General features: G+C 36.7%; 1 protein-coding gene across 1 annotated transcript; it reads left to right on the forward strand.

The window, feature by feature from the left end:
- Positions 1–4,411: 4,411 nt before the first annotated feature.
- LOC144967812 (fructose-bisphosphate aldolase-like) lies at positions 4,412–25,921 on the forward strand. Its single transcript, XM_078905472.1, has 8 exons — positions 4,412–4,572; positions 18,104–18,220; positions 19,849–20,024; positions 20,927–21,017; positions 21,368–21,528; positions 22,297–22,555; positions 23,239–23,438; positions 25,047–25,921. The coding sequence occupies exons 1-8, from the start codon at positions 4,566–4,568 to the stop codon at positions 25,137–25,139; spliced, it is 1,104 nt and encodes a 367-aa protein (XP_078761598.1). The 5' UTR covers positions 4,412–4,565; the 3' UTR covers positions 25,140–25,921.
- The last annotated feature ends 259 nt before the right edge of the window (positions 25,922–26,180 follow it).

Below are 26,180 nucleotides of genomic sequence, written 5' to 3' on the forward strand. Positions count from 1 at the left end.
TTACTTTCTCTTGGGTGCTTTAATTATAATTCTAGAACTTTTTACTATCCCATTTTCTTCCTTTTTACTGGCGCTGATATGACCTAAATGTGTTGCAAGCGCCGTAAAACCCTTAAAAACAAACATAAAAACAAAACATCTCAGTTCCCCTATGTTTAACTTTTTCTTGGGTGCTTTAATTATAATTCTAGAACTTTTTACTATCCCATTTTCTTCCTTTTTACTGGCACTGATATAACCTAAATGTGTTGCAAGTGCCGTAAAACCCTTAAAAACAAAAACAAACAACGCCATTTAACAAAACTAAGAATAAACTTGAATCCATACGATACTGTTGATGATATTTGAATACCTAGATTCTTTTTTAAATGCACCAAAATTTACAAGCACTTAAGCATTAGTAGACCTAAATCTGTCAATATTAAGAATGTGATTTTTTTGTTTTGGTCTTTATCTTTTTCTTATTCTATTACTTCATCGAATCCATTCAACCAGTGTAAATTGTCATCAATATCATTAAAGTGAGCACCAGATCAGTGTTGAAATAATTAAAAGATTAGTTTTTGTGGGAGACAAGTAGGGTCTTTTCTATCTCCTTATACAGGGCATTAATTTGTTTTCCTCCTTTATTTACGTATCTTTGTGTCCTTGTCTCAGAATGAGACAACTTGGTTCCTACCAGATTTTTGGATTATTTACCAATCATTAGCCAGCCAAATCACTTATTCTCAATTGACATTTAAAATTATTGGCTCTGATCATCCAGATTTAGACCCTGTGTGTTGGTCTTAAAATTGAATAGTAATCTTGTATTGTTTTTTCTTTATTTTCCCTTTAGTATGACCTCTTTCGTGCCTTTTGTTGGTGTGTGTGAGTGGGTGGGTGGTTAACAAAAGTGTCTTTGTTCATTTATTGTTTCTCTCATTGAACTGTGGTACCCGTTAAGTTTCTTCAAACTTCATACCTTTAATTTATTAATTGGGGGAAACAATCATGTTTGTTTGCTATTTCATCACTATTTTTGTATTCAGTGGTTATATCCCTTGCATCATTTGTAGCCAATTCTATAAGGCTCCGGGCCAAAGATGCCAAATAAATTTTCTGAGTCGATATTTACTGGTCTGCTAACCTGATTTGTTATGGGCTCATCATTGTACTAGAAAATCTCTCAAAACAATGCAAAATATTGTCCATTACAGCAGTCAAGCCAATAATTGTGTTCTGTTATCAGACCTATTAATATGTGCACCTAGTTCTGAGCGGATAAGAGGAAAACGTAGTCAATTATTGTGTTTGTTTGTTTTTTATTATTTTTTTTTTTGTAATTTTTTATTGGGATAGTTTTGTTGTTTGTTTTTTTGTTTTTTGTTTTTCATTTAAAACTTAGATACAAAAGGTGCGATATCAAAGGTATGGGTGGAACGGAATTAACGTCTCTCAGCTCTTATTGTTTATCGTCAGCCATTTTTATGATTAGTTCACACTCACTTCTATCACTCAGACTATAACCGTTCAAGATTACACTTAGTTGTGTGTGTTGGTACGTTATATCCGGCCAGCAGATATTGTTAATATTTTATCTAAATGAATAGCATCATATATTTGTGATTAATGAGTGCCCTCACTTATCTTTAAGGGACGAGGAAATTGTTGACAGAATGTAGGTGGAGAGAGAGAGAGAGACTCCTTTTGTCTTTTTTTCCCCTGAGGTGTATCTCGTGTCCATTCCCTTGTCCCTTGAATGAGGCGTTTTGTTCTTGCCTTGGTCTTGATTGAGATCCTAAGCTAAAAGGATGTCAGTCGTTTATCTATTTTGTATGGAAGATCTTTTTATACACAAAAAGTATCTTAACTCTACATCCTCTGATGCTCAAATGTGTGGAATTCTCCGTATAAGGTGGAGCGGGGAACGTTGCCTCGTTTCTAGGTCCAGTGGATTTTTCATCGTTCTAGAGCTTTACTATCTCTTATAGCCCCCGTAGCCATAATTTGTTCTTTTTATGTGGCGTTATGTCTTTGTTCTGGAATGGGACTATTTTGTTTCACCTGAGCCCTGCATAGTCTTTTGCTGAGAGGGAAGCAGTCTGATGGCTTATCATTCTGTGAGTGACATCAATTTGTTCTCATTGTAAAGCATCTCTCCATGTTTTATTACATCTTTGTTAGAATTTTACGTCATGCTTATTTTGCGATCATCTGATTGTATCTCTTTTGGAGGAGATCATAGCGGTGTTAGTGTGAACTTTTAAAATGTTTTTATTTTTATACAGGTGGTTTCGACAAGCTACAATGATGTTTTGCTATTTGAACTAAATATCTCTGTTGAATCCTGTGTGTCAAGTTTTTCTTCTGTTGCTTTAGCTGTATTTTTACTCTTTTGACTGTTCTACCATCTTTATTTTTACTGATGTTTAAATTGCTGTAAAATTTCTCAAACGCCTTAAAACAAACTACAAAAAAAAAAAATAATAATAATAATAAAAAGCTACCCAGTCACATTTTTGGTGAACTGAGGGATCAGAAAGTGAAAATCCCAGCTCCACCCAGGCCCGAAACTGTCTTGCTTGCTTATGAATCAAGTATTCTACCAAGTTTGATGTTGGGACCCTCCTTTTCGACACACAAACCGAGATGATAAACTTTATTTTTATATGCCGGTTAACTTTCATAAAGGGTTATCAAGAGGTAGTTCGTCTAGCGAGAAATTTAGACATGCATTGAGAGATAAAAGTGGTGATAATGATAAAATAAAATTTGTTCCTTCAAACATAAGTGAATGGGTGAGTTTTTATATGTGATAGACAAGTTGAACACAAAGCGCGCGCACGCAAAGACACACACACACACACACACACACACACACACACACACACACACCAACAAACAAAAGAAATCGGAGATTGCATCATGCTAAAATACGTTTTCTCTCAAAAGCGAATAGGAAAATACTTGTTTGTTTGTCACAGCTGGGTCAAGTCAACACATTCAATCGCACAAACGCGGTGACACATAACAATTTTTTTAAAAGGTGTGTTGAGGGTGTGTCTGAATTGAGCTTCGCCATTGGATGTGAAAAAAGAATTTAGGTCACGCATAATACGTGGCTGTTATTGAAAGGGGATGGCAAGTTTAGCGGGAGTGTGTGTGTGTGTGTGTGTGTGTGTGTGTGTGTGTGTGTGCCCCCGCACATCGTTCATATAATTTTCCCATTGATTTAAAATTCCTATAAGTCTAAATAACCACCAACTCTCCTCCACTCTACCAAATCCCCCTAACTTTTTTCCTCTACCTTTGCCGGTACATAACTACTACTACTACTACTACTACTACTACTACTTCTACTATTACTACTACTACTACTACTACTACTACTACTACTACTACTACTACTACTACTTCTACTATTACTACTACTGCTGCTGCTGCTGCTGCTGCTGCTGCAAATGTTACTACTATTACGAGGACGATAGTGACAACAACGACAAGTAGTAGTAGTGGTAGTAGTAGTAGTAGTAGTAGTAGTAGTAGTAGTGATAGTAGTAGTTAGTAGGAGTAGAAGACGTGATACTTGTAGCTGTAGTAGTACTGGTGGTATTATTAGCAGCACCGAGAGCTAAAATCTCAGAAATCATTCAAGCGACTTATCTCCCTCTCTCTCTCTCTCTCTCTCTCTCTCTCTCTCTCTCTCTCTCTCTCTCTCTCTCTCTCTCTCTCCCACACACACACACACACACACACACACACTCCAAGTTAAGGACCCCGGCCAGGACCAGGACAAAACTAAGTAATCTTATTCCAAGATAAAGACCGAAAACAGCTATAAGGGAATAGAAACACAGCAGGTGACCTCCTGTCCACCACGCGAGGTCAGAAGACCCCTCCCATGATATATATGTATGTGCATTATAATATATATATATATATATATATATATATATATATATATATATATATATATATATATATATATTTACAGAGAGAGGGGGGAGACCAAACAGAACAGTTCGTGCTATTGGACACGAAATTTCTTCTTTTTTTTTTCATGTCTGTTTTGAAACATCTAATGTAGGGCAACGACAGTGATATTCATCTGAGATTATGATAAAGAAGGTTGATAATTATAATGTAGGCCACAGATCAGCAGCAGACAACTTAGGACAACTGTGAGTGCCTGAGAAAAATCCTGTTGACATTGGCTATCAAGGTCGTTTGTAGGGAGATATCATTTTTCATCAATTGCTACACGCATACCTATTCTAAAACCGATTTTTTTTTCGTTTTATATAGAATATTTTATGTTTTTATTATTCTATTTTTAAATTTAAAAAATAATTTTGATTCTTTAAATACTTTTGAAGTGGATAAAATCGCTACAAAAATATTATAAATTTTATCGAGGGCACCTGAGGTCACAGACATTATCAGTCACATGACCTGAATTTCGACCTCGAACTTTCAAGCACCGCTGTTCTCCTCCTCTTTGCATCAACTGTCCTCAGCGAGCGGTCGACCATTCTCCTTCGGCTAGATTTTCCTCGATTTCTTTCCCAAACAAAATCTACAAAATGGCCAGTGAGTATTGTTTATTTTGCAAATTTATTATTTTATATGATGGTAATGGTGTTCTCGAAATTAATTATTTACTGATCTTCAATGTCTCCCGATTTCCACGTATTGTAATGACCTTGCTTACGTTGAGTCGTCATTATTTTTCCAACTTTATGCACGTCGAATTTTTTTTTTCAATAAATCATTGATTTACTAATTTTTTAAAAGCTCTTTTCAGCATATTTTCCTGATTCACATCAATGCAAATCGAAAAGCCTTGTTCACATATGTTATTTTTTAGGATTACATAATAGTTCTGTTTTCTCATCGTTCATTTTCAGTTTTTTAGCTACCATCCAGTTCTCCACATCTTCAATGCAGTTCTCCATCAATTTCAGTAACCCTTTAATTTTGTTTGGTTTTGCCGATTGGTATAGCTGGGTGTAATCAGCGTACATATGGTACATGACACCTCCCAATGGTTGTGTGTATAAAGTGTAGAGAATGGGACCCAGAACAGATCCCTGGTGCACACCAAAGTCAACCGTAATATCTGATTTTATTCCTTTTACTTGAATTGTTTGTGTGCGGCGGAGGCCGACAAGGTAGGACTCCAACCATTTTAACACTGTTCCAGACAATCTGGAGAGATACTTGACTAGAATCGAATGGTCTGTCGTGTCAAATGCCGTACTTAGATCCAGGAGGGCCAAAACCGAAACCTTACCCATGTGTCAGCCTCACACAAAAGGTCGTTTTGAATTTTTAGTAAGGCAGTTTCAGTGCTGTGATGTTGCCTATAAGCTGATTGATTTTTTTTTCATATAAGTTGCACTTTACCAAATGATCATTCAATTGGGCTGCGACAGCCTTTTGCAAGATTTTCAAAATAAACAGTAAATTAGACACTGGTCTGAAGTTTTTCAGATTTTCTGGTGACAGATTCGCCTTTTTCAGAAGAGTAACGATGGTGTGCTTGAAGGGATCTGGGACTGTTCCTGATTGTAGTGATAGTGGGGACGAGCTTATCCAAATATTCAAGTAATAGTGAAGTGGGGATTGGGTCGAGGCAACATGTTTTAGGGGGAGAAGTTATGAGTTTCCTGATTTCTGTCACAGTAAAGATTGTTCACAATTATCTTATTAAATTTTATTTTATTAAGAACTGAATTCATCTCACTCCAGTTATATTTCGGTAGGCTTAGATAAACTTTACCTTCTAATATTAGATCGTCTTTCCTTTTATAGCCTTCCCTCGAATTAATTTCTAATTAGTGAATACTTTTCGTTCTACATTCTGTCACGTAGCCACTTATTATAAAAGCTGATAGGTCTAACATTTGACACTCACTTTCTCTCCACAATCTATGCCGGACGGCCAGTCGCTCTATTCCTATATATATACTGGAAGATTTTTATCTTTTGGGACTTTGTAGATATTATATCTACACCATTAAGACGCCGGAGCTTTTAACTTTGATTGTATAATCTTCAAGGATCAAACCCAAGCCCGCTGTACTACACTATAACCTCTTTCCAATTGCCTGGAAGCGGAATTTTACGAGTCCAATCCTGTTATCAGAGGAATAGATCATCCAAGCCCATCAACTGCCTGGAAACGTAAACTTACGAACCTGACATATTATCATAAGTTACGTAAAATATTCATATCTCTATTTGTAACTGCCACGATCACTGTTTATCTCTTTTAATTAAATTTCATCATTATTTTTATTTCATTGTAAACAAATCGTTAATTGTTTTTCATTTATAGTAACTAGTAAATTCTGGGGCCTCATTCTACATATATCTTTATGCATAGTCGAGTAGCTCTTTACTCACTTGAGACCATGACATTTTGGAGGGGACACATATAAAGAATTGAATTTATTTAGTTACTTATATCTATTTCATCTAACTTTAAAGTTTAAATTGTAAAACTCTTAATTGCCCCACTTGATCATATTTTAATTAAACTCCCTATTTACAGGATTAATTTTTTTTTTTTTTCATTTCTTCATTTAAATGGAATAGCAATTTATCCATTCATTCTTTCATTCAAATTGAATAGCATTTTATTGATTCATTCCTTCATTCATTTATTCATTTATAAATTATTCATTCATTCATTGTTCATTCATTTATTCATTCATTCATTCATTCATTCATTCATTCATCCATTCATTCGTTTATTCACTCATTTATCCAATCATTCATACATTTATTCCTCCCTTCATTCTTTCATTCATACATTATCCATTCATTCATTCATCTATTCACTCAGTTTTTCATTCATTCATTCATTCCTTGTCCACTTTGTTATTATATCACTCATTTCATTTTGTTGTTTTCCTCATTCATGAATTGTTTTCAATATGTTTACATTCCATAACGATTCATTCACCTATCATCCAATCACTCAGTGTTGTGAACACATTTTGGAACTATTGTAAATCTTACGATATTTTATTGTTTTGTATTTCAGACATCACTGCTAAACACTCTTCAATGCCTAATTACAATTGTTGAACAACCATTGAACAAGAGAGAGGTCCCAGCCACGAACTGAGTTGGTAAATATATCCTTCATTATTCTCTTTTACATGAGTTGGGCATCACATAGTAACTATAGACATCGTGATTTGTTTTGCATAGTGATTTGTTTTAAATGCATTTTTGGCATATTACTGTTACCGAAAACCACTTATATATTATGTTCTGAAAAGTGAGTCTTTAAAAACTAAATAATAATAAAAGGAGTCTACTAGCCGTCGTGTTATATTCAGTGATAGATAACTTGGGATTATTTTGGCATCCTATTATTGTTATCACACTCTAGTATATTAGCGTCATTGCGAATAATTGTACACAAACTAACGACGAGTCACACACATTGGTGATACATTTTTCGTAGTAACATAGTTTAGAGTACACGCGATTGACACATTGTTATTGACACAAGTCATAATAACTACGCATTGTATTGACACATTGCTTTATAAGATATAACGATAAAAGGCATCAAATTCAACATACATAATAAGTTGAAATAAGAGAGAGAGATTTCTAAAAATAGAACAGTTCATTCCAGTAAGTGTAAATAAATAAAACAGTCAGTAACAGTATCCTGTCAATATAATATATATAAAACATCGTAACTAATTTATTGCAACATGGAAGCATATAAAAGATACTTAAGTCTCGCAAAGGACTTAGACATACCCCAGGAAAGAATATTTTCATGGTGCGAAGAGAAAGTAAAAGAAGAAAAAGAACATGAAGAAAGAATTCGTAGAGAAGAAAATGAAGAAAGAATTCGTAAAGAAGAAAAAGAACATGAAGAAAGAATTCGTAGAGAAGAAAATGAAGAAAGAATTCGTAAAGAAGAAAAAGAACACGAAGAAAGAATTCGTAGAGAAGAAAATGAAGAAAGAATTCGTAGAGAAGAAAAAGAACACGAAGAAAGAATTCGTAGAGAAGAAAAAGAACACGAAGAAAGAATACGTAGAGAAGAACGAGAAGAAAGAGTCCAAGAAAGGGAACTAAAAAGACAAATAGCTTTAGCAGAAGAAGAAACCAAAAGGACCCAAATGATGCTGGAAATTGAAAAAACAAAAACCGGTCATGAAAGAAAACATAATAATAGTGATGAATTTTTCGTGAAACTTCCACGCATGCCAACATACGATGAACGCTCAGACTGTCTAGAATCCTTCTTACACCGATTCGAAGTTCAGGCTAAAGGTTATCGTTGGCCAGAAAGCAAATGGGCCACAGCCTTGATTAACTGCTTATCCGGAGAACCGCTAAAAGTTTTCTATACCTTAACAACTGAAGATGCAGATGACTATGGTAAAATTAAAGACGCTCTACTAAAAAGATTTAGATTAACGGAAGATGGTTACCAGGAAAGGTTTCACACTGCAAAACCGGAAAGTGGAGAAGACTTTAATACATTCGTGAACCGAATTACTCAATTTCTAAATCGGTGGCTTGAGTTGGCAAACGTAAAACAAGACGACTTTGCAGGCCTTTACTATCTCACGCTGAAGAATCGAATCTATCAAGCTTGCAGCCCAGATTTAGTCGCATTCTTTAAAGAGAGAAAGCCAGAAAACTTGGACAAATTAAAAATCTACGCAGAAAACTTTAACAGCGCACATCCATTGACACCCCTTAGCAGAACATTGAAGGAACCATACTACGCTGCCGCTGCTCAGAGTCCAGGTACACCTAAAGTTCAGTACTCAAATAGAACGAGCCGATCAATCACTCGGAACACGCAAGTGAAACAAGATGATCATAGTAACAAACCATGGAACAAACAGTTCAATAGAGACCATAGCCGACCCTATCAAAACAAAACAAGAAATAGCACTGACAATAATACTGAGTATAAGAAAACCAACAAACCTATAATTAAATGTCAATATTGTGGAATGAAAGGCCACACAGCAGACAAATGTTACAAAATCGTGGGATATCCAAAAGAAACTGCAAATGCATCACTCCAAACAAGTGTAAATAATCAGACACGAGTAATGTCAGGAGAAAATATAAATGTGTATTGCGTGAAAGGTATGTCACTTTTAACACAAACTCACAAGTCAGGATCGCTATTTTTTTGTGAAGGCAAAGCTAATGGAACTGATTGCAAAATATTGAGAGACACAGGATGCAGTACAGTAGGAATAAAAGCATCTTTGATCAATGACGAAGACAAAACTGGAAAAACGGTACAATGCATCACATTCAGTGGCACAGTCGAAACCTTTGAAACAGCTAACGTGTACATAGAAACCCCATACTATACAGGAATAGTGGAATGCTGTATACTTCCCAACCCCGTCGCTGATGTTATTGTTGGCAATATAAAAGGTCTTAAAGACAACCCAACAGATGTAAAAGAATGGTCATTAACCCAAGAAACAGCTTGTCTAGCAGAAACAAGAAAGATGACTAAGACAACAGAGAAGCCAATGACTATTTCTCTAGAACCACAACAATTTGACAGGAACACGTTCATTGAAGAACAGAAAAAGGACCCGACTTTAACTTCATATTTCAATATCGCAAACAAAGGGACGAAATCAAAAGTTGAATACATCATTGAAAAAGATATTCTGTTCAGGTTACATAGGAAAAGAAACAAAATAGCTAAACAACTGGTCACGCCGAGTATTTACAGAAACAAAATCCTTGGAATAGCGCACGATTCAATAACTTCTGGACATCTTGGGAGCTCTTCCACATTGAAGAGTATATCCGAGAATTTCACATGGCCTGGAATTACTAAAGACGTCCGAGAATATGTGAAATCGTGTGACACATGCCAAAGAAGAGTCGCAAAAGGCAGAATACCGAGATTGCCATTAGAGACAACCCCAGTTATTGAAAAAGTTTTTCAAAAAGTTGCAATTGACATTATAGGCCCTTTAACAAAATCAGATAGAAACCATACACACATACTAACACTAGTCGATTACGCAACCAGGTGGCCAGAAGCGATAGCATTGAAATCAACTACATCGGATCACATAGCTGAAGCATTGATGACAATTTTTACTAGAATAGGCATACCAAATGAGATACTGTCGGACAATGGACCCCAATTTACATCACATATGATGCATGAAACCATGAAACTCATGGGAATCCAACACTCATTCACAACTCCCTACCACCCCCAAGCAAATGGTCTTTGTGAAAGATTTAATGGCACTCTAAAGAATATGTTAAGAAAAGTGTCAGCAGAAAAACCAGATGATTGGGACAGATACTTACCAGCAATCCTATTTGCATATAGAGAAATACCCCAAGAATCTACAGGCTACTCCCCATTTGAGTTGATGTATGGACGATCACCTCGCGGCCCGATCAATATAGTAGCCGACATTTGTAAAGGGAATGAGGAGGACAATAACGAAATTATGTTTGCTTACGAATATGTAAGAAACCTGAAAGACAGAATAGAGGACACATGTAAGCTAGCACAGGAATCCGTCACTAAAAAAGCAGAGAAATACAAGGAATACTCCGATCGAAAAAGCAAGTCAAGAAAATTTGAGATTGGTGACAAAGTACTAATACTCTTACCCGATGACTCGAGTAAACTTTTAGCTACATGGAAAGGACCATTCAAAATAACAGCAGTAAAATCTAATGTTAATTACGAGATTCAAATTAACAACACAACAAAGACATTCCATGCAAACATGCTAAAAAAATATTTCGATAGAGACAGATTATCACAACCAATATTTAACCATATCGAAGCTTCAAATGCAGGATTAATCATACCGTTGGTCATGGGACACAGACACCCGAGACAGAAAAACAAACAAAAATCGCACAATTGCAACCACCTAAGACAAAAAAAGAAGTACGCAAAGTACTTGCGCTCCTAAATTTTTACAGGAAATACATTTACAACTTCGCGCACATCGCGACACCGCTAACAAATCTGACAAAGAATGGGTCACCGAACAAAATTGTTTGGACAGAAGTGTGTCAGAATAGCTTTAACCAATTAAAGGCATTACTCTGTTCAGAACCAATTCTTAAATTACCCGACATATCAAAAGAATTTGTTGTAAGAACTGACGCGTCTGATAAGGGCATCGCAGGTGTACTATTACAGGAACATGAGGGAACTCTAATGCCTTGCTTATATGCAAGCAGAAAATTATTGGACAGAGAATCACGATACTCTGTAATAGAGCGTGAAGGACTGGCCATCGTCTTTGCTTTAAAGACATTCAGCAGATATCTACTGCTAAAAGAGTTTGTGGTCGAAACGGACCATAAACCACTCACGTACATAAGAAATAACAAAATGAATAATAGTAGAGTACTAAGGTGGAGTCTATTTTTGCAAAATTACACTTTCAGTATCTCTCACATACCAGGTTGTGAAAATATTCACGCCGACCTACTTTCTCGATTAGTGTAATGACGTGAGAAGGGTATAACTTAACCTCCCATGCATACTGTTAGTTACCTCGCAAATTATGCCAAATCAGAACGCACAAATTCGATAATTTTATTTGTAAACATGATGACCCAACTTAATGTAACATTGAGTATTGTTTGGATATATATACCATACCCATTCATGATTTGGGAAATCTTCTCTTTATCTATTATTGTTATGAATTTTCACTCATTTATGATTAATAATTGAAATGTCAATATTCCATTTACATTTTCATTCATTTCATTCAGAAAATTACCTTCATATCATCGACTTAAATCATGCTTCATTACCATCACTATTGTTTATCACAATGATTTGTAATCACATTGCCATCATGTTGTTCATCACAATGATTTGTAATCACAATCTTTCATTGTTATTGTCACCCATTCATATACCTACGTTAATATAAACATTTCCATGTCTAGTTAATAAATAATTTAATTGTAGCACAAATCATAACAATGGATTAATGCTAGAGTATCATGATAGTAAATTTACTTCCGTTTGTAAAATCTATCTTTCCCATAATGGTTAAAGAGTATATTTTAAACGTGGGTGGGGGGTGTCACAGTAAAGATTGTTCACAATTATCTTATTAAATTTTATTTTATTAAGAACTGAATTCATCTCACTCCAGTTATATTTCGGTAGGCTTAGATAAACTTTACCTTCTAATATTAGATCGTCTTTCCTTTTATAGCCTTCCCTCGAATTAATTTCTAATTAGTGAATACTTTTCGTTCTACATTCTGTCACGTAGCCACTTATTATAAAAGCTGATAGGTCTAACATTTGACACTCACTTTCTCTCCACAATCTATGCCGGACGGCCAGTCGCTCTATTCCTATATATATACTGGAAGATTTTTATCTTTTGGGACTTTGTAGATATTATATCTACACCATTAAGACGCCGGAGCTTTTAACTTTGATTGTATAATCTTCAAGGATCAAACCCAAGCCCGCTGTACTACACTATAACCTCTTTCCAATTGCCTGGAAGCGGAATTTTACGAGTCCAATCCTGTTATCAGAGGAATAGATCATCCAAGCCCATCAACTGCCTGGAAACGTAAACTTACGAACCTGACATATTATCATAAGTTACGTAAAATATTCATATCTCTATTTGTAACTGCCACGATCACTGTTTATCTCTTTTAATTAAATTTCATCATTATTTTTATTTCATTGTAAACAAATCGTTAATTGTTTTTCATTTATAGTAACTAGTAAATTCTGGGGCCTCATTCTACATATATCTTTATGCATAGTCGAGTAGCTCTTTACTCACTTGAGACCATGACAATTTCTTCTTCAGTCACTGGGGTAAATGTGTTAAACGAATCTTTGCCATTGTATGATTCAAATTTTGGCAGAGACGCGGAGCTTTGATTTGGACACTTTGTTTTGGAAATAGGAACCAAATCCATTGGGAAGATCTTTTTCTGTGATAGTATTAGGGAAAACACAATCTTATTTCCGGTCATTGATTTTGTTATACAGTATAATATCTTTGTTGTTAGACAATTTGAGATTTAATCATTCAAATAAGCATGTTTTGCGTTGGTAATCAGCGTGCATATATTTTTACTTGATTCCCTCTATAAATCTTTATGTATGGAAAGACCGGTTGATCTCCATCATCGTTCTGCATGTCTTCATTCGGATTTGGCCTCTTTTATGGCAATGTTCATCCACAGGGCCAATGGTCAATTCATGCTTGTTGTTGGAGCATGGCGCTCTAGGAGCTCAGAGAGCCTCATCATATTGGATTGCAGTCTGGTTTTTGGTATCTGCAAACATTCTGATATTTCCCTTTCCAGACTATCCTTGTCAATGTTTTTAAAATTTTTAGACGTAATCTTTCTTCTGACAGAGAGTGGACACTTTAGATTGACCACAAAAGCGATGACGTATTGATCTGACGGGCATTGATCCGTCACGTGGATATTTGATATTTGTGATTTGTCATTTGTGACAAGCCAGTCAAGAATGTGGTTTCACAATGCGTTTGTTTGTCAATCAATTGGTGAAGGCAGTGTGAAGCCAATAATGATGTAATTGTTTTCACTTCGGGACTTGATTGGTTGTCGTAGTGAATTTTGAAGTCGCCTAATATTATTGGTACTGTGAGATTCCATATTTGTACATCTAATGTTGTTCAGTTCTGTTATGAATTCATTAGTTGTTTTTTTGTTTTTTTATTAGGCAGTGGACAGTATATGCAGATGAAATTGCAGTTTTGATGTCTTGTCTTGATGTTAACTTCACAGCATTCAAAAGTCTTGTAGATGTATTGGATTTTCTTCTCCACATTCAAGTCTTCTTTGTGGAGGATAAATTTACCCCACCTCTTCCACTCCTAGGGCAAGCAGAAAAATGCCTATATCCCGGAGGAGTTAAATTTGAGGTTATGACCTCATCTCCACTCTCTCTCTCTCTCTCTCTTAACAAAATGGCAGCGGTCATGTTAGCAAATTTTAAACTTTCACTAATCTATCAAAGATTGTTCTAAGTTTTTTAAATGTTACTCTATATGGACAAATTGAATATATAAACGCCTGACAAAAGATACACGGTGACTAATTGAAAGAGATGCTAGACCGAGGAGCTTATGGAATTTTCCCCCCAGCCAAGGGGGTAAGTTTTGTTTATCATTCACCATCACCATACAACTCTGAGAGATCCCAATCCCAAATATGTAATTCCAAAGTCATTTTTATCAATGGAAGTTATCACCTTTCCTCTCAACAGTTGATTCACTGACGCTCCCAATCCAGTTCATATGTTTAGCTAGTCCAATATTTCAGGGATGAGGAGCGGAGTTTTGAGTTGAGTTGTGATGAATATCCACTCAAATACGTAAGGAATAAATAAAATGGGAATGGACAGTTGACATTTTAAAGATTGAATGGATAAACAGAATGTTCTATCCATAAGATTCAACTGATTCACTTGAAAATCAGCCAAAAAAAAACAAACCCCGGATTGAGGCATCACTTAAAGAAGGGTTTGGTCTTAATGTTGACAGGTTTATGTTTACAATAGCAAGACTGAGTAGAAAAGTGCCAGATTATGAAAATACTTGTCCATACATACATAAACAACTCTAAGAATACAGTTTTCTAATGTTAAGCCAGCTCACTGTTCATCTCATAAAACATGTCAATAGATGGGTAAAATATCCAGTGATATTAGTTTAATTTGACAAGTAACAAAACCGTTCATATTCATTTGACCGTTATATCCAGGGCTGGCGAATCGGAGTCGGAGTCGGTAGGAGTCGGTTGTTTGAGGGTGGAGTCGGAGTCGGAGTCGGTTTTAGAAGTCCCGACTCCGACTCCTTACCACTTTCAGACATTGCATTTTTATGGGTGTGTCTTTTTTACGAAACCTGCCGAAACCCGACGAATCCCGACAAAGTTATGGGAAGTAGGTGGCAGTGGGGAGTGAACCTAGAACTCAGGGAAGTGTGCACCATTGGGGAGTGAAACTGGGACTGGGTTTCGGCGGGTTTCGTAAAAAACTAGTGCTTTTTTACGAAACCCGCCGAAACCCGACCATATCCAGCAAAGTTATGGGAAGTAGACAACTGTGGGGGGTGAACCCGAGACTCAGGGAAGTGTACACCAGTGGGGAGTGAACCTGAGACTAAGGTTATCAGCCGGTTTCGGCGGGTTTCGTAAAAAAGAATTAGTGCTTTATTACGAAACCCGACAATATCCGGCAAAGTTATGGGAGTTTGGCAACAGTGGGGGGTGATCCTGGGAGTCAGGGAAGTGCACACCAGGAGATGGATAACTGTGGGTATCCGAGCCGAACTATAGGAGTTTGGTACCAGAGGAGAATGAACCTGACACTATAGAAGGTGGGCGCCAGTGGGGAGTGAACCTGGGATTCAGGGAATTAGACACCAGTGGGGATTTAACCTGGGAATATGTAAAAAAGGATATCAGTGGGAAATAAACCTGGGACTAAAGGAGATGGATACCATTGAAATTTGAAGCCGGGTATGAGAGTTTGGTACCAGAGGAGAATGAACCTGACACTATAGGAGGTGGGCGCCAGTGGGGAGTGAACCTGGGACTATGTAAACAGGATATCAGTGGGAAATAAACCTGGGACTAAAGGGAGATGGATACCATTGAAAGTTGAAGCCGGATATGAGAGCTTGGTACCAGAGGAGAATGAACCTGACACTATAGGGGGTGGGCGCCAGTGGGGAGTGAACCTGGGACTATGTAAAAAGGATATCAGTAGGAAATAAATCTGGGACTAAAGGGAGATGGATACCATTGGGAGTTGAAGCCGGATTTGGGAGTTGGGTACCAGGGGAGAGAGAAACCTGACACTATAGGAGGCGGGCGCCAGTGGGGAGTGAACCTGGGACTATGTAAAAAGGATATCAGTGGGAAATAAACCTGGGACTAAAGTGAGATGAATACCATTGAAAGTTGAAGCCGGATATGAGAGTTTGGTACCAGAGGAGAATGAACCTGACACTATAGGAGGTGGGCGCCAGTGGGGAGTGAACCTGGGACTATGTTAACGGGATATTAGTGGGAAATAAACCTGGGACTAAAGGGAGATGGATACCATTGAAAGTTGAAGCCGGATATGAGAGCTTGGTACCAGAGGAGAATGAACCTGACACTATAGGGGGTGGGCGCCAGTGGGGAGTGAACCTGGGACTATGTAAACAGGATATCAGTGGGAAATAAACCTTGGACTAAAGGGACATGGATAACATTGAAAGTTGAAGCCGAATACGAAAGTATGGTACCAGAGGAGAATGAACCTGACACAATAGGAGGTGGGCGCCAGTGGAGAGTGAACCTGGGAATCAGGGAATTGCACACAAGTGGGGAGTTAACCTGGGAATATGTATAAAGGATATCAGTAGGAAATAAATCTGGGACTAAAGGGAGATGGATACCATTGGGAGTTGAAGCCGGATTTATTTCCCACTGATATCCTTTTTTAGATATTCACAGGTTAACTCCCCACTGGTGTGCAATTCCCTGATTCCCAGGTTCACTCCCCACTGGCACCCACCTTCTATCGTGTCGGGTTCATTCTCCTCTGGTACTCAACTCCCATATCCAACTATCAACTTTCTATGGTATCCATCTCCCTTTAGTCCCAGGTTTATTTCCCACTGATATCCTTTTTACACAGTCCCAGGTTCACTCCCCACTGGTGTACACCGCCCTGATTCCCAGGATCACCCCCCACTGTTGTCAAACTCCCATAACTTTGCCGGATATTGTCGGGTTTCGGCGGGTTTCGTAATAAAGCACTAATTTTTTTTTTACGAAACCCGCCGAAACCGGCCGATAACCTTAGTCTCAGGTTCACTCCCGACTGATGTACACTTCCCTGAGTCTCGGGTTCACTCCCCACAGTTGTCTACTTCCCATAACTTTGCTGGATATTGTCGGGTTTCGGCGGGTTTCGTAATAAAGCACTAATTCTTTTTCACGAAACCGGCCGATAACCTTAGTCTCAGGTTCACTCCCGACTGATGTACACTTCCCTGAGTCTCGGGTTCACTCCCCACAGTTGTCTACTTCCCATAACGTTGCTGGATATTGTCGGGGTTTCGGCGGGTTTCGTAAAAAAGCACTAGTTCTTTTTTACGAAACCCAGTCCCAGGTTCACTCCCCAATGGTGTACACTTCCCTGAGTTCTAGGTTCACTCCCACTGCCACCTACTTCCCATAACTTTGTCAGGATTCGTCGGGTTTCGCAGGGTTTCGGTGGGTTTCGTAAAAAAGACAACATCGCATTTTTATATCATTCAATGTGTAATATTTTAGATACTAGATATAGATAGTATCCAGGCCTATAGAATTTGAAAAAAATTACATTGGTATTAGCTAAAGGTGAACTATGCTTCCAAAACCCCCTTTCCTCCCCCAACCTTCATGCTCTCGTGCTGTACATTTAAGTTGGCATCAATGCCAATCACCCCGTACCTGACTAGAGGGAGGGGTGGGGATGCTGACTCTTCAATGTTAAAGTTAGGTTATTAGAAAGTGGGATAACCATAAGACCGTAAGAAGTGACATTATTTCAGTATAAATGGTTTCAGTTTCAATATTGTCTTAATTTCACTTTTCCTCTTTTTGTTGGTCTTAATGACAGTTTTATTCATATCTTAGTTTCAGTTTCCTTTTTGTCTAGTTTCAGTTCCTTTTTTGTCCTAGTTTCAAATATGAAGCGGCTTGTATTGTTATAATACATATACTGGGGAAAAGCGAAAAGTAGCTGCGAGTGTTGGTTGCATATTATTACCTATTAATACTATGCTTGAGGAGTCGGAGTCGGAGTTGGTTTAAAAATAACCGACTCCGCCAGCCCTGGTTATATCAACAGTTTAAAAAACTTTACTTAAGTTTCCCAAGGTTGAATGGTTTGCAACGGAAGCCATCATTTATAAATCATCTCCTGTTTCTCTTAATTCTCGACAAAGACATTTCTTTGAAACCTTATCATGATTTCGGTAAAGTTGAATGTTCTATTGCTCTTTATCCCTTAGAAAATAATATTATTGATTTCAACTATCTTTAGATCCCAGGAGCCGATTTGCATCATACCTAACTCCTGCACAGGAGGATGAATTGAGACAAATTGCCAATGCCATCGTTGCGCCTGGCAAAGGAATCCTGGCTGCTGACGAATCTGTCGGTATGTATGATTATAAGCTCATTTAACAACTTTCAAAAAGATAAAATACTTAACACAGAACGTTTCAGACTTAATACCCTTCTTCAGCCAACAGCAATAACAAGTGTTACACGTCACAGAATCAACAATTCAGCTTAAAACCCAAAATCCGTTAAACCACCACATTCCACGACTGACTCATCGTTTTACAAGTTTTTAAAATTTAGTCCAGTGCAAAGTATAGTGGACATGACTGGCTTAATGCCTTCCGCTGGCAATGTTATCATATTGCAGTTTCAGTTACAGGAAAATCTCCAATGTTGTGTAACTTTGTAATAATGGTACTGATGCACTGTGTGAAAATTGTATTGTATAATCCACTATGAAAGGTAATCGTTACAGCTAGATTTAATTTCATTTTCTTCACTGATTTTTTTTTTTTTCTTCCCTCTCATTAGTGTCTGCCATTATGGTACGATCTTTGTCTTTACAAAGCTTTTTACATTTGACAATCTTTCTTTGTAATTCTCTAGCACCCGAGAGATTTGCCTTTTTTTACGGTCTGGATACAAAATAATAGTCCTTTAATGCCTTCAAGTCCATGGGAACTTGAGTTTATTTCAATCTCTATAGCGTTGACAATAGCAATCTCTAGTTACCTTCTAGATATTACTAGTCTATTGAAAAATACTGGATGGGAGAGGGTGGGGCAAGAAAAAAAAATCTGGATTGCAGACCAGATCAATACTTCTCTACCACTGAGCTATTGTGACTCTCTTTCTTTAGGTACCGTGTTGTCAAAATGTTTTAATTCGTATTGATTGATATTATTTTTTGCCTTAACACATTAAAAAGTCACACGTGTTTCCCTAATTTTAGACCACTGTTAATCTTAAGGCGTAACAATTTTCTTTACATTTCTTACAAGTTATTTAAATTTAATGGTGTGGAATGTTCACTGTGACTTTTGCTCTTTATTCATATATTACATCTTTTCCACAAGTATAATTTATCACATATAAAAAGGCATCAGGACAACAAGGGGGAAAGTCTTTGTCGATCTCACCTTATTATTAAATTGTCGCCAGATAACTCAACCAGTATCTGTCTCAGGTTTATTAAAAGGTTTTTTCTGATTCTTTTGTCCAATCAGAAGCTATTAAGCTATTTGGTAGCTGTTTTATCTGATATTACTTGCAATATATTGTCATACCTAAAGGTTAGCAAGCTAATTGTTTCCTTAAATGCTACAGAGCATTTTGAACACTGCTTAATTGGAATGATTTCTGCTTGACTCTGATTTTTAAAATTAAAATGAAAAAAGGTTATATATAAGTAAATTGAAGAAAATTGGACCCTTAACTGAATAATTTTTGCTAAAGTTCAGTTTCAACACTTTTTTTCATCGGTAATACTTTATGTGTAATTAAAATAGACTGGAGAAAAGGTCCGTGGGTGTCAGGTGGAATAATTTTTTTGTTTTTGTTTAAAATACAAATTTCTTGATTCTATTTGGATTGAAGATCCATTTTAACACGATAGCATGTTGAGGGGGTGGAGGGTTTACATTTTTTCTATTATAAATGATTTTGTATACTATATTTTTTTTAAATGAAATGTACAACTCAAAATATCTACTTTTTATCCAGGCACCATGGGAAAGAGACTCCAGAACATCAATGTTGAAAACACAGAGGATAATCGCCGTAAATACAGGGAGCTTTTGTTCACAAGCGAAGATTGCCTCAGCAACAACATTAGTGGTGTGATTCTGTTTGATGAAACATTCAGACAGACCACTGGAGATGGAAAACCCTTTGTTCAGGTATTTTGTTACTCATATTTTCCAGTATTATTGATGATCATTAGAAAATCCAATTTCTCTGTAATGAAAAATATAGATGTTGAAAATTGTAAATAAAAAAAATTGATTTCAGAAGACAGCAGTAAAATATTTTAAAACTCATTCTTTGGTGATTAATGGCGGAAACACATATTCAAATGACATTTAAATGTTTTCTATTTAATCAATTATTGGATTGGATGCGATGCAACTGTTAAAAGAAAGGGAAATGATGGACAGGGAGCAGAAAACTGAAACAAGTGGACTATTCATTTTATTGAAATTGCCTGAATTTCCAAAACTAAAGAAAAGATAGGTCAGGAGTGGAGTTGTATCGTTAATGTTATGTATGTGGATTTATGAGAGGTAAAATATTTAGAATCATTAACTTGTCATTTTGATATTCAGATCAAATTTCTTTCATAGCATTGTTTTGCAGTGAAAGGGTTATGTTGTACTAGAATAGAAGGGAGTCTGGATAGCTCAGTTGATAAAACTCTCGCTTCACAAGCAAAAGGGCCAAGATAAATCCCAAGCGAAGACTTTTTTTTTTTTTAATGTGTCCCTCGTAGTGAGAACCTGTGCTTTTGTCAGGATGAGAAATTTAGGTGATCTCAAACTATCTATTTGAACCAGTTCCCCTTTGTCTTACTTTTCCTTTGGTGCTTTAATTGTAATTCTAGAACTTTTTACTGGCGATGATATGACCTTAATGTGTAGCAAGCACCATAAAACCCTTAAAAACAAACTAACAAAGCTCCATCTCCATGGGCCTTAAGGCTCTGAAGGACTTCTAAAACATTGCCTTATCTACTCGGCTATCTCGTGTCATGTTTGTATATCACCCATACATCAGACCATTACCCAACTTTACTATCCTCCAGGTTTTGAAAGATAAGGGTATTATTCCAGGCATCAAGGTGGACAAAGGTGTTGTTCCATTGGCAGGTACTCACAACGAATGCACCACACAAGGTGAGCATTACAATCTCGTTTCTTTTTTTTTCATCCTCAATCGTTCAGGGTTGTAATACACATTTTAATGCCTTTGGAATTCTGTGATATCGTTTAAAGAATGGAGACCTTTTCTTGTTTAATTTTTTTTTTTAAATCATAATTCTGATACATGGTTCCCAACAGAATAGCAGTCAACTGTTATGACTTGGTTTTTATGAAACTTGAATTGCACGGTTGTTTCTGCTGTTTAGTTAGGTCTGTAGTTATGATAATTAGTTTTCACATCAGTTTTGGATTGAATTATATTGAAATTTTTATTTCAATTAACTGGGATTATAAGAAATGTCCCTGAATGCCTTTGTTGACAGGTCTGGATGGACTTGCTGAGAGATGTGCTGAGTACAAGAAAGGTGGCTGTGGCTTTGCCAAGTGGCGTTGTGTCCTCAAAATTTCAGATTCCACACCTTCGTACGAGGCAATGATGGAAAATGCCAACGTCTTGGCTCGTTATGCCACCATCTGCCAACAGGTAATGCTTAAGTGCAGACTTGGCCTCAATGATGAGTGTTTATAATTTTTGTTTGTTTGCCACTAATCTTGTTCTGCTATTTATTTAAAGGCATAAAAGTTGCGGGTGGTTGGATGGGAGCATCACCCTTGAATCATATACCTATGATGTTCGCATGGGTGTACGATCCGATAGTGATGTCATTTCTTCTCCTCTTTACTAGCCTATCTGCTTCTTTGGTTTGTGATTGTATTTTTGACAGGGATATTTTTTTTTCTGTAAATCTTCTGCCTGTTTGTTCTTGGTTATTTATAATTTAGCTTATGATATCTTTAGGTTATGATTTTGATTTACATTTGTACTATTTTTGTTAGATTGCTTGTTTTTTTGTTTCAGCGGTCTCTCATATAACCTCAATTGTGTTGGAAGAGACCTAAAGCAACAAACAAAAAAAAGCATAAAAGTTAGAATCTTGTGTTTATATAATGTAATAATAAAGCAATTTGATTTTTTTGTTGAAAGTTAAGTACTTTTTTAATTTATTTTTTTGGTAAACTTTTAGTAATTAGGGAAGTATATTGTCGGTATGCTATTTTTTTGGTCATTTATTCTACTAGCACTCAATTGGCTTAATGACAAACATTCTGTATAACCTTCATATATATATTTAATTCCCCCAAACTGGACATGATTATCAGTCGAGATTTACTCGTATCCTTTTCTATTCCATTATTGAAAGATAGGGTGGTTTTTATTCATGTTTTATTTTATTTTTTACCATATATCCAGAATGGTCTTGTCCCCATAGTTGAACCAGAAGTTCTTCCTGACGGAGATCACAACCTAGAAACTGCCAAGCGTGTCACAGAGGAGGTCCTGGCTTTCCAGTACAAAGCCCTGGCTGACCACCACGTCTTCCTTGAAGGCACACTCCTCAAACCCAACATGGTGACCGCTGGACAGGGATGCACCACCAAGTACACTGCCCAAGACATTGCCAAGGCCACAGTAGAAGCCTTGAACAGGAGAGTTCCTGCTGCTGTTGCCGGTCAGTAATGCTGTGTGTGTTTTTACCAGGCATGATCCTCAACCTCATTCTTCTATTTGCAGCTATGTGGTCTTGTGGAATGACAATCACCTTCGGATCGGAAGTTCCAGAGTTCAAATTCCACTTTGAGCGGCACATGGTTGAGTCACATTCTCTCACCTTACTCAGGTGTAAAATGAGTACCGTTGTTAAGTGTTGTTGTATCTGTTTGAAATTTTTTTAAAATTTAAATCGTCCAACAGGTGTCAAATCTTCTCCTACATGTTAAGTGTTGGCTAGGGACCCCTTGTAAAGCGCTTTGAACATAACATTTTTTAGCGGATATTGCGCTCTATAAAAGCTCAAGGTCTTATTTTTTTTTGGTACTTTTGTTTTACTCAAGGTTGCCAATTTTCTGTATATGTACTGAATTCCGTGTATAATAAACCCTCAGTATATTTTCCAATCACATGCTAAATGGAAAAAAAAGTAAGTACATAATGTCTTTTTACTGGAGTTAAGCACTCAGAGAGGGGTCGGTCTTTGTGTTTGGGTAAAAGTTCCATAAATTTTTTATTCCTGGGTTGGTAACCATGTTTTTATTTTGTAAACCAGATTTGGAAAAGTCAGAATGATTAAAATTATGATTTTTGTAACTGCTTAAACTCCTTAAAACAGCTGATTAATTTGTTGCCTTTTTCCAGGTATCACTTTCCTGTCAGGAGGACAGTCTGAGGGAGATGCCACACTGAACCTTAACGCCATCAATCAATATTCAGGCCGTAAACCATGGGCCCTCACCTTCTCTTATGGTCGTGCTCTGCAAGCCAGTGTGTTGAAAGCTTGGGGTGGAAAGGACGAGAACATCAAGGCTGCACAACAGGAGTTGATAAAACTGGCTCAGGTCTGCTCTTTTATCAAGTTCTTGATTTACTTGTCAGGGAAAGTTACTTAAATCCTTTCAATGAGATATATATACAATTTTGGGAGCATCACCCTTGAATCATATACCTATGATGTTCGCATGGGTGTACGATCCGATAGTGATGTCGTTTCTTCTTCTCTTTACTAGCCTATCCTGCTTCTTTGGTTTGTGATTGTATTTTTGACAGGGGATATTTTTTTTCTGTAAATCTTCTGCCTGTTTGTTCTTGGTTATTTATAATTTAGCTTATAATCTTTAGGTTATGATTTTGATTTACATTTGTACTATTTTTGTTGGATTGCTTGTTTTTTTGTTTCAGCAGTCTCTCATATAACCTCAATTGTGTTGGAAGAGACCTAAAGCAACAAACAAACTAACAAATATATACAATTTTTACTATCTTAAACTAAGATAATTTATATAATGATGATGTTAATAGGATATAAAGTAGTCCCTACCTCCCTTCAACTACCTTGTTGGAACTGGCTTCCTTTGTCTTTGTTATCGAGAGTTCTCTTAATCCATGAGTGTTACAAGTGCTGAGAAACCAAAACCTGATAACTGGTCAACAATAATTATCCATTGCCTTGGCACTTATAGGACCTGAAGGTTTACTTATTGATGGTATGCTGAAAGTAAAATGCTACCACTTCTACCTGCCAAAAGAATTGTAATAAGTGCACAGCCTTTAACCAAAATGGTCTATTAGATGGAATTTACTGGTAACTTGTCACCTCTCTGGCATTATAAAAACAATAAGAGCTGACTGATGTCAACTTCATTGATTTTATAGGATTCTAATGTGCTTGTTTGAAAAATGCAGTCAAGCAAGCAGTGGGGTTCCTGATTTCCCATAGTGGGCAGGGAGGTACTTTGTGCCTTTATCTCCCAACACGCTTTCTGTCTTTGTCTTGAGATGAGATTACTTGGTTTGTCTTGGCCCTGACCAGATACCCTAGCTTGGAGGGAAATAGTCAAATGTATAGAGTTTTGGGAGATATATTTTTTGTCTTGTAAATCATCTCTCTGTTATGCACTGTATTATGTTTTGTTTACATATTATATCGATTTGTAAACTGTGAGAATATTCTTCTAAGAGGGGACCTGTGCTTGTGTCTGGATGAGACTTTCAGGTTATCTCAAACTAAATACTTTGATAATGTGCTCTTGGAATCTACATCTGTTTCCTATTTGAACCAAATCCCCTTTGTCTTACCTTTTCTTGGGTGCTTTAATTGTAATTCTAGACCATTACTATCCCATTTTCTTTCTTTTTACTGGCGCTGATATGACCTTAATGTGTTGCAAGCGCCCCAAAACTCTTAAAAAGCAAATAAGCAAAAGCATGGTACAGAAATACATTTAGAAAGCACCTCTATATCCTTATGGAAAGCTGTTGGTAATTTCACAGTATCAAAGAAAGTTACATATCTTTACAATAAACAAAAGTGCTCATTTGTCAGCATTAATTTGCAGATCTCTTCGTCCCCTCCCCCCCCAGTAAGACTGTCCAAATTTGTTGAAAAAGTTATTAATTCCAAGCAAAAGGGTTATTTATTATATTCTTATTGATTTTATATATTTCAGGCTAATGGAGCTGCTGCCGTGGGCAAATTTTCTGGTGCTGCAGGAGGAGCTGCTGGTAGTGATTCACTCTTTGTTGCCAACCACGCCTATTGATTTGGACAATGTGGCTTTGAAATTGCTAACACACTTATTTATTTTGTGTTTATCGTGAAGATTCTTCTACATCATGGCAATTCTCGAGGGGAGATCAGCTATTCATAGAAAAGATTTCATGCACCCTGGAAGTAACTGTGAAAAATTGACATTTTTTACATTTTTAATGAAAAGTTAATGGTAGAATTAGTTTTCTCAAAATCTTAGTTTAGTGGTTATAGTCTCGTTTTGCTTTTCTCCAACCCCTTGCATGTCAATTTAGTATCTGTGGTGTGTTTAGTGTGAAATATCTATATATATACTTCCTTAAACATACGTTTTCTGTTGGTTTTTTTTTTTATATATATACTTAAAGATGGGTTTTATAATGGTATGACTGCGGTTGAAAATAAAGTGGCAGTAGCCTACTATTTTCAACAGTGTTTGTTGCCAGGGGTTGTAACGTTATTGGTTCTTAATCTTGGAGACAAGATAGAAAACAAAGGTTGCTCATGTTCGCAGAACATTGATTTGATGCAATATTTCAAGACTATTCAGTGGCCATGCCATTTGTTTGGCAAACAGTTTGAGTATTTCTTTTATTATTATTTTATTTGATATGCAATGTTTACATTTTCTTTACCATTGTTTTGTATTATTGAACGTTACATATTGCAAATCCAAACTTTTTTTTTTGTTTTTATCTGAGTCTTTTTGTGATATCATTAAAAACAAACAATAAAAAGCGTTCATTTAATACTATATTGCATATTGAAAATCAATAAACTTAACATTAAAATATATATTTTTTAATTTGTGAAAGTGATTTTATTAAAGAATGTGTCTGGGTGGGGTTCCTGACCTCCACTCCCCTTATATCTTATTGTGGGGCTATGTGGTCTTATGGTAAGACACTCGCTTTCAGATTGAAAGGTCTTGGTTTCGAGCCTCGCTCGGTGCATAGTTGAGTCCTTTGAAAAGGCTCTTTACTCACATTCTCTCACCGTACTCAGCGGGTGGTTGGATGGGAGCATCACCCTTGAATCATATACCTATGATGTT

The sequence above is a fragment of the Berghia stephanieae genome, chromosome 3 (genome assembly GCF_034508935.2).
Source record: "Berghia stephanieae isolate SIO BIC M18660-M18661 chromosome 3, UCSD_Bste_1.3, whole genome shotgun sequence".
Taxonomy (NCBI): Eukaryota; Metazoa; Mollusca; class Gastropoda; order Nudibranchia; family Aeolidiidae; genus Berghia; species Berghia stephanieae.

Excerpts from the sequence above, each read along its gene's own strand:
- LOC144967812 (XM_078905472.1), top strand. Across the intron at positions 20,025-20,926 it reads ATGGAAAACCCTTTGTTCAG|GTTTTGAAAGATAAGGGTAT; the intron begins GTATTTTGTTAC and ends ACTATCCTCCAG. Across the intron at positions 21,018-21,367 it reads CAACGAATGCACCACACAAG|GTCTGGATGGACTTGCTGAG; the intron begins GTGAGCATTACA and ends CTTTGTTGACAG.